Genomic DNA, 9,328 nt, shown 5'->3' with positions numbered 1-9,328 from the left:
GGTCTCTTCATGCTGGGGGAGGGGGGCACGAGGCTGGGGGAGACAAGGTGCTGGGGGAGGGTGGGAGCAGCTCCAACCTCCTCCCAAATCACTTCCTGCCCACCTGGATCTTCCCAGGCCCTCCTGGCTGCTGCTCAGGGCTGGTCCCTTCACTTCCCAGCTGAGGAGCTTCATTCCCTCTCACATTCCTTGCAGGATCAAGGCCAATAAACCACGATGGGGACCCTGTGAGAGGCCACTTGTCCTCAGCACTCCTGGGTCTGCTGCTGGCACCCATGGAAAATCTTGGGAAAAGGGGGAAAACATGAACAGAGGTGAGCGGGTTCATCTGCTTGGGTTGGGTGTCTGGACCCTGGGGTTAGGGGAGCTGAGGTTTTGCCCCCATCCCTACATCTGATCTCTCATGGGACCTTTCTGTGTCCAGCAGCTCCAGGAACAGGCACAGAAGCTGGTGCTGTTTGCTGGGATCTGTGTGGTTCAGAGAACTGGGGTGCTTCAGTCATTTGTGCTGCTTCAGTCATTCGTGCTGATTAACCCCCCCAAAAATATATATTTTTCAAGTGAGAATTGGCATTTGAAAGTGGAATCATAACAGAATCATTTTCAGGTGGGAAAAGACCCTTAAGATCGTGGAGTCACAGCCAAGTCCACCACTAAACCATGTCCCTGAGCACCACGAGACTGTCTTTTGTGGTCCTTTTCCCCTCTGCTTGCCCCATTTGCTGTGTTTGGAGGAGCGTGGGATGTGAGGAAATCAGCCCCTCTGGGAGCTCAGGGGCTGATTTTTAAGGCTGCTCAGTCAAACTGATGTGGAGGAGAAGGAGGAAGCAGCAACATGGGCAGCCTGTGGCTTTGGTGGCCACCATGAGCCATGAGAGGCTTCTCCTCCACAGCTTGGAGCAGGAATAAAGTGGAAGTGAAACCACAGGAGTGAAGTTTGCTGCTAACCCTGTCAGGGGGGGCAGCCCCTTCCTCTGCCCTGGTTTTGGGTTTCTCCTGAGTAGTTTTGATAGAAAAAAAGTTGTGGGGTTTGTTGCCTTTCTGCTGGGTGTCCCACGTCAGGATGGAAGAGAGGAGCTTGTGCAGATCTCAAGGTTTTCTTCAAATAACCCTGCTGTGCTGCTTCTGAAAGTGTCCTGCTGGTGGGGAAGAGCTGGGGTTTTGTTTCCTCCTCAGTGGAGGATCCTGGCTTGGACCTCTTTGCCTGAGGCTCAAGTTTGTGTGTTGGAATGTTGGCTCTGACCTCCCCTGGCCAAGTCACCTTTGTCTCTCATGTGGTTTGTGCAGTTCAGGCTCCACAGGCTGCTTTGCATCTGCTACCTCCATGGTGCTGTTGCAAACAAGGCCCCCAAACTTGCATGGATTCTGGTTTTGAGTTGTTCTCTCTTGCTCTGCAGCCCTGAAGGCAGCAGGAGTGGGGACCTGGGGTGAAGCTGCTGTTGCAGGGACTGCAGGTGTGTCACCTTGACACAAAGCATTGTCTTCCTTAGCCTGTCAACACAGGTTAAGAGCAGGGAGAGATGGGGCAAGGGGCAATGGCTTAAAACTGGAAGAGGGGAGATTTAGGCTGGACATGAGGAAGGAATTTTGTGTTGTGAGGGTGGGGAGAGCCTGGCCTAGGTTGCCCAGAGAAGCTGTGGCTGCCCCATCCCTGGCAGTGTTGAAGGGCAGGTTGGATGGGGCTTGGAGCAGCCTGGGCTGGTGGGAGGTGTCCCTGCCCATGCAGGGGGGTTGGATCTAGAGGATCTTGGAGGTCCCTTCCAACCCAAATCATTCCATGACTCTGTGACTTGTACAAGCTTCTGCTCTGGTTTATTCAGAGAAGATTGGCTGAAACACTGTGATTGTATCATGTCCCACAAGGTGGGTACAGCTGGGGTTCCCCAGAGCTTGGGGTCAACCCATGGGAATTCAGATCCAGCCCTCCTCTCTTAATTGATCTCTTTTAACAACCCATCTGGGGAGATGAAGCTCAGGGATTCTCTGGGCAGTATTTGAGGAGTAAGGCCATCACCCAGGAGGCTTTCACAAAACACACCTTTGCTTAACATTGAGGAAGATTCTAAAGGAAAACACACAACAGGATCACTCTCAAAGCAGCAGGTGGCAACCTGCAGAACTTGGCAGAAGCAACAGGTCACAGCTGGAGGAGCCTGGCAAAATGAGAAATGATGTTGCCCCTGTGTGCTGAGAATCAGGTTAGAAACAGAGAGAAGGAGAGAGATGAAGAGAGAGACAGAGATGAAGAAAGGGGATAGGAACGATGTCACCACCCTTGGATCCAGTGATGGTCTCAGCATGACATGGTCCTTGGCTGCACCCCAAGCCTTTTGAGGCTGCCTCTTTGCTGGCCCCACCTCTCCAGCTGAGGTTCAACCTACTTGCTGCAGACTCAGTGTTGGGTTTGGGAATGTTCTAGAAATGAGTCAGTGGGCACAGGGGGTCCAGGTGATCACTTGTCCCCATCCCCCCCCATCCAAGTTGACTGAACAGTGGCCTTTATTCTCACACATGCTCTCTGCCCTTAAGCAGGACAGTGGTCTTTCCAACGTGGCACTGGACCTCCTCCTCTTGCTGCTCCTTATCAAGGAAGGACAGAGTCCCATGGGTGGCTGCCAAAGGAGGGGCTCCCCTTGCAAGGACAGTGACCCATTTATCAGGGTGGCTGCCAAAAGAGGGGCTACAGGGTCCAGGTGGTTATCAAACAAGGCCCCCAGCACAGTGTCCAGTTTGTCTTCTTTTCAGGGCTCTACAGAATGTCCCATAACATTTCTGAAAATAAACTGTACTTCTGCCTCTGCTGAAGGCCTGGATTGTGTCTCCTGTTGTTTGCTCATGGGTTTTTGGGGGTTTTGGGTTTTTTTTCTCTCTTTGCATGTTGGTGAAGGCACGAAGCTGTTCAAGATAACCCGCCTCACGGCCGAGGACTGCGAAGCTCTTGCACGGAGCCCAGAAGGTTCATCCTCCCTGACCCAGCCTTTGAGTCAAAGAAGAAGTAGAGGAGATATCAACAGGGGCCTCCATCCCACCTACCGGCCACGGGGAGGCCCAAGAGGTAGGCTGGCTGGGAACCCTTTGAAGGGTGAGGGGATTTGGGGGAGAAAAAAGGGTGCTAAGAGGGCGTGGAACAAAAAGGGGGTTGTGCTGTCTGTGGTTGGACTGGGGCTGAGAGGAGAGCAGTGCCAGGGTAGGTGAGTGCAAATGGGAGAGATGTTGTGTGGCAACACATGAGCTGACTGTGCTGGAGCCCAGAAACCCCCCGTGTCCTGGCCTGTCACGAGCAGGGTGACCAGCAGGGCCAGGGAGGGGACTGTCCCCTCTGCTCTGCTGAGACCCCCCTGCAGGGCTGGGGCCACCTCTGGGGTCCCCAACACAGGAAGGACATGGAGCTGTTGGAGAGAGGCCAGAGGAGGCCCCAGAGATGCTGGGAGGGCTGGAGCAGCTCTGCTCTGGAGACAGGCTGGGAGAGTTGGGGTGTTGAGCCTGGAGAAGAGAAGGCTCCAGGGAGACCTTAGAGCAGCTTCCAGTGCCTGAAGGGGCTCCAGAAAAGCTGGGGAGGGGCTTGGGACAAGGGCAGGAAGTGAGAGAACAAAGGGAGAATGGACTAAAACTGGAAGAGAGGAGATTTAGGTGAGACAAGAGGAGGAAATTCTTTGCTGTGAGGGTGGTGAGACCCTGGCCCAGGCTGCCCAGAGAAGCTGTGGCTGCCCCATCCCTGGCAGTGTTGAAGGGCAGGTTGGATGGGGCTTGGAGCAGCCTGGAATGGTGGGAGATGTCCCTGCCCATGCAGGGGGGTTGGAACTGGATGATCTCTGAGGTCATCATCTCATCACTTTGTGGCCTCCTCTGGACTGGCTCCAACATTAGGCACTATTAATGATGTGACTCCAGCTTCTAGATGCTTTTTTACTTATTAAACACACAGGGCTGCAGAAGTGTTGCTGAGCACTTAACAGGTGTGAATTATCTTTCCTGGGAGTGGAAAACATTGTGATAGTGACATGGGTGTCAAAAGTGCCAAAGGGCTTTTGAGAACTGGTAAGATTGAGCTGATCAGCACAGGGTGGGGCTCAGGGCTGGGACTGAAGGTGGAAGAGTTGTTTGCCAGCAGCTCATGAGACAGGGTCAAAGGCCCAGTCTCAAAACCTGTGTAATGACAAGAGGTGTTACCACACACACACGTGTGGGCAAGGAGACAGGTGGAAAGCAAAGAAAAAAACATCCTGATTTTTTCCTGAGTGCTTTGGCCACTGAGGAAGGTGAGACTTTGGAGCATGTTGGTGTTTCCCTGGGAGGCTTGGGAATATGTCTGTGTCTTGGTCTGAGCTGACTCACTTCACAGAGAACATCTGCTAGTGAGCCAGGATGAGACATCAGGGACCTAGATTCTGTGCTCCTGGACATGCTTTTCTTTTCCATTTCCATATCAGCAATATCTTTGACTATCTCACTTTGACAGACCCTCAGATCTTAAGTGCTGCAGGTTTTAGGGTGTTGGATTTGGACATAAACACAGAGGCTGTTCTTTTTTAAGCAGCAAATAAGATCTCTTTAAACAATCCCTGCATGAGCACCCAGAAATAAAATAAATGAAAAGCACCAGTAGCTGCTTGTGATTTTTTTTTTTTTCTCTTAGTGTCCCTGCCTGGCAAGGGGATTGGAACTAAATGATCTTTAAGGTCCCTTCCAACCCAAACCATTCCATGATTCTGTGATCAGCATGTTTTGCAGAAGAGGAGCAGGACAGAATGGGTAGTATCAGTGCTTCTAGGCTTTGTGTCCTCCTTGGACTGTCTGGCTCTCAAGAGAAAGGAAAGGCTGCTGAGAGAGACTCTTGCCAAGTTTCAGTTTCCTTTTTCCTCTCCAGTGGTTTATGACGTTGCAGCCAGAAAATATCTGTCCAGAAATGGATGTTTATCCTCTTCAAGGCATCCATTTCCCTTCTGCTGTGGTGGGAGGAGCCTGCTGGAGGCTTGGGACCCTTTTCTAAAACCTGAAGTGTCCTTCTCCTTCACTGGGTTAAGGACAATAAATAACTGGTGGGAGCCCAGCCTGAGGCACAGCACAGCAGCTCAGGTCTCATGTTTGCTTTCCTCCCTGTTTCTGTTTCTTTGCCTGTTTGGGAACATGTGCCATGAAATCTGTTCTGTGTCTGTCCAGCACTTCTCTGCTGTGTTGGGTAGCTAAGGGTTGTTGGTCTCAGAGGTTGTTGTGGAGACCAGATCTTCCAGAAGCTAGTGGAGGTGTCAGGTGGACCTTGAGAGCACCAGATTACAGGGACAATGCCAAGAGACCAGTGTAATTCTGTTGTCTTCCAGAGGTTGCCAGAGAAGCAACACGGAGCAGGACAGTTCAGCTGTAGTAACCTCTGTGAGGAACCCCATGGAAATAACTACCACCTTACACAACCTCTGGCCTCCTTGTTAGCTCAGTTAGAAGCAGTGCACTTGGTGCTTCTTTCTGTTAACTTCACTCATGTTCTTCTTCTTTCTGCAGGCCAAGGTCAGCAGAAGAGCATCAGGGATTTCTTTGGGATCTCTCAGACACGACAAGTTAGTGCCAGTTGGAAGAACAGTAAAATCAAAGAAGAGCTGCTGGATCCCATCTCTGAGGAACCTACTGATTCCTTCAGCAAAGTCTCCACTGCAATGGAGACCACCTGTGATTCCTGCTCCTTTCTGGAGGATGAGGACTTTGTACCAACTCCCAGGAAAAAGCCCAGAAAACCAGCTCTGTCCACTGCATCTGCAGGTGTTCACAAGCTAGAGCAGGATTTGTGGGGTGAGCTTGAGAAGAAGCCAGTTGTGGTTCATCCTGAACACAGCCGGGTCAAGGAGGAACTAGATGATATGGACATTGAGCCAGTCCCTGATGCACATTATGGACTCCTGGGGACTCGGAATTGGGAAGTTCCTCAGGGAAGTATTGAGGAGCTGCCTGTTGAAGTCCTGAGGAACATCTTTGCTTTCCTGCCAGTGACTGATCTGTATCAGAACCTGAGCCTGGTGTGTCGCTGCTGGAGAGAGATAATCAGTGATCCACTGGTGAGGACTTTGGTGATCTTGATTTGAGCCTGTCCCTTCTCCTGCTCTGGGTTAGTCTTGTGGTTGTGTGTGTTGCTGTAGGAGCAGAGAATCATGGAATGGTTTGGGTTGGAAGGGACCTTAAAGCTCATCCAGTTCCAACCCCCCTGCATGGTCAGGGACACCTCCCACCAGCCCGGGCTGCTCCAAGCCCCATCCAACCTGCCCTTCAACACTGCCAGGGATGGGGCAGCCACAGCTTCCCTGGGCAACCTGGGCCAGGCTCTCCCCACCCTCACAGCACAGAATTTCTCCCTCACATCTCAGCTCCAGCTCCCTCTGCCAGCTGGAAACCCTTCCCCCTGCTCCCATCCCTCCCTGCCCTTGTCCCAAGTCCCTCCCCAGCTTTCCTGGAGCCCCTTCAGGCACTGGAAGCTGCTCTCAGGTCTCCCTGGAGCCTTCTCTTCTCCAGGCTCAACACCCCAACTCTCCCAGCCTGGCTCCAGAGCAGAGCTGCTCCAGCCCTCCCAGCATCTCTGGGGCCTCCTCTGGCCTCTCTCCAACAGCTCCACATCCTTCCTGTGTTGGAGACCCCAGAGGTGGCCCCAGCCCTGCAGGGGGGTCTCAGCAGAGCAGAGGGGACAATCCCCTCCCTGGCCCTGCTGGTGACAACCCAGGACACAGGTGGTTTCTGGGCTCCAGCACACGGTGCTGACTCCTGTTGGGCTTCTCTTCACCCAACACCCCCAAGTCCTCCTCAGAGTTTCTCTCCATCCATTCTCCACCCAGCCTGGATTTGTGCTTGGGATTATCCTGACCCCTGTGCAGGACCTTGCAGTTGACCTTGTTGAGCTCCATGCGGTTTGCACAGGCCCACCTCTCCAGCCTGTCAAGGCCCTGGATGACATTCATGTTCTCCAGAATGTCAACCACACAACACAGGACGTGTCCAGACTCAGCTCTTTATCAGCACAGTGTGTTTTCACCCTGAAGAGATGTGTAGGAAACATGGAGTGCTCAAGTTCTCTCCCAAGGCTATTCTTCACCCTGTAGCACAACCTCAAAGGCATCATCCTGCCTGTTTTTCCCATATGACTCCAACCAACAGGATCTGGGAGACCAGGGCTTCAGAGATACATGGATTTTAAGTACTCAGCCCCTGCCCAGAGCAGATCTGTGCAATAGGGTTATTCAAAACTCTCCTGGACACCATCCTGTACAACCTGCTCTAGGTGAATCTTCTCTTGCAGGTGGGTTGCACTAGAAGATCTCCAGAGGTCCCTTCCAACCCCAACCATCCTGTGATTCTGAGTTGAAAATACCCTCATTCCTTTAAGAGTTTGACATTGGAAACTAAATCTCTGTCACCCTTCTCCTGCCATTCCAGAAAAAAACAGCCCCTTCTAGACAAGTTTTCAGGCTGTGAGGAACAAGCCTTTCTCTCCATCCTCTCTTTCCTTCCCCATCTCATCCCAGGTACCCGTTTCCATCAAACCACAGGGAATTTTTGAACTCCAGGTCTTCTCTGGAAGTCCCATTGATTAGTTTATGGCCAGAAGAAACCTGGTTTCCAAGGCTCTGAGCTGAAAGATGCTGGTGTGTGCTTCCCATTCCAGTTCATTCCTTGGAAGAAGCTCTACCACCGGTACCTGATGAAGGAGGTCACGGCCCTGCATAGAGTTGAGCAGATCTTGCAGGATTTTGCCATAAAAAAGGAGCAGGAGGAATGTGTGTTGGGGCTGATCAGGTGAGTCCACTTCAGCACTTAAGGTTGTACTTGTAGATCCTCAGACCTTCCTTGCTTTGGGGTCTTCTTCCATTTTATTCTGTTGCCGGGAGAGAAATGGGGTTGTCTTCTAAAGAGGTGGGAGATGTACAGGAAAATGAGGAAGACACAGTAAAATTCACTAGTAGGGTTCTAGAAATAGCTCTTGGAGAGAGTCCAGAGGAGGCCCTGGAGATGCTGGGAGAGCTGGAGCAGGTCTTCTCTGAAGACAGGCTGGGAGAGTTGGGGTGTTGAGCCTGGAGAAGAGAAGGCTCCAGGGAGACCTTAGAGCAGCTTCCAGTGCCTGAAGGGGCTCCAGGAAAGCTGGGGAGGGGCTTGGGACAAGGGCAGGGAGGGATGGGATGAGGGAGAATGTCTTTAAACTGGAAGAGGGGAGATTTAGGTTGGACATGAGGAGGAAATTCTTCCCTGTGAGGGTGGTGAGACCCTGGCCCAGGTTGCCCAGAGAAGCTGTGGCTGCCCCATCCCTGGCAGTGTTGAAGGGCAGGTTGGATGGGGCTTGGAGCAGCCTGGGCTGGTGGGAGGTGTCCCTGCCCATGCAGGGGGGTTGGAACTGGATGATCTTTAAGGTCCCTTCCAACCCAAACCATTCCATGATTCTGTGACAAACTGAGTCAAGTTGGGTTAAGAGCAAGGTAGATCCATCTTCTGGAAGGAGACTTTTCAACCAAGTGCTTGAGTATTGAAGCACATGTCTGGGTAACAGAACTGGGAGTTCTTGTCTACGTGACTTCAGGCACAGGAACTGGGGTTGGAAATCCCAGCTCAGCACCATGAGCCTCACAGCAGGGACAAGTTACCCTCAACTGCAGCCTGCCTGCTGGAGCTTTGGAGAACGCATTATTGGAGGATAAACACCCCTGGTGAGGCTTCATAGGAAATGCTGCTGTTCCTGTTCTGTGCAGGTGTGTGTCTGCCCTACCCACCAGCCAGAAGGTGGATCCCAGTGAGGTTCTCCAGTGCCTGAAGAGCCATCACCTCTTCTCAAAGGCTGAAATCTGTGTTGCCAACAAACTGCCACATTTGCAGAGCAGGACAGGGGTAGGTTTCACACTTATTAACTGGTCTATGTCACAGGTCTAACAACTGCTGGTGTTTTGAAGTCGTATCTGACCTTCTGTATCAAAAGATTTTCCCTTTGGGCTGTCACTTGCTGCTAGTCAGGGTGACGGAAGAGGATTTAACTGTTCATCAGGACATAAGGGTTGTTTTCAGTGTTGAAGCAGAGTTTTTGCCTGCTAAATGCTCACAGTTTTTTGCTCACTCCTCTTGACAAGCTGCAGAGGTGGGTCCATGCCAACCTCATGGAGTTCAGAAAGGATAAGTGCAAGGTCCTGCCCATGGGTGGGGGCAATCCCAAGCACAGACCCAGGCTGGGAGGAGAAAGGATGTAGAGAAACCCTGAGGAGAAGGACTTGGGGGTGTTGGGTGAGGAGAAGCTCAACAGGAGCCAGCATCATGTGCTGGAGCCCAGAAACCACCCTGTGTGTCCTGGGCTGTCACCAGCAGGGTGACCAGC

The 9,328-nt window shown here is 52.2% G+C and overlaps 1 protein-coding gene across 1 annotated transcript in view; it reads left to right on the top strand.

Moving 5' to 3' along the window:
• Positions 1-304: 304 nt before the first annotated feature.
• FBXO18 (F-box protein, helicase, 18) overlaps positions 305-9,328 on the top strand; it is a 33,042-nt gene continuing 24,018 nt past the window's right edge. The window contains exons 1-5 of the mRNA XM_010000307.1: positions 305-314; positions 2,888-3,055; positions 5,497-6,044; positions 7,640-7,770; positions 8,715-8,850. Of these exons, the coding sequence (XP_009998609.1) occupies positions 305-314; positions 2,888-3,055; positions 5,497-6,044; positions 7,640-7,770; positions 8,715-8,850 (993 nt within the window). The remainder of the gene's footprint in view (positions 315-2,887; positions 3,056-5,496; positions 6,045-7,639; positions 7,771-8,714; positions 8,851-9,328) is intronic.

The sequence above is a fragment of the Chaetura pelagica genome, unplaced genomic scaffold (genome assembly GCF_000747805.2).
Source record: "Chaetura pelagica isolate M959 unplaced genomic scaffold, ChaPel_1.0 scaffold466, whole genome shotgun sequence".
NCBI classification, from domain to species: domain Eukaryota; kingdom Metazoa; phylum Chordata; class Aves; order Apodiformes; family Apodidae; genus Chaetura; species Chaetura pelagica.
The sequence above is the reverse complement of the archived record's forward strand: the minus strand, read 5'-3'. Positions and strand labels throughout refer to the sequence as shown.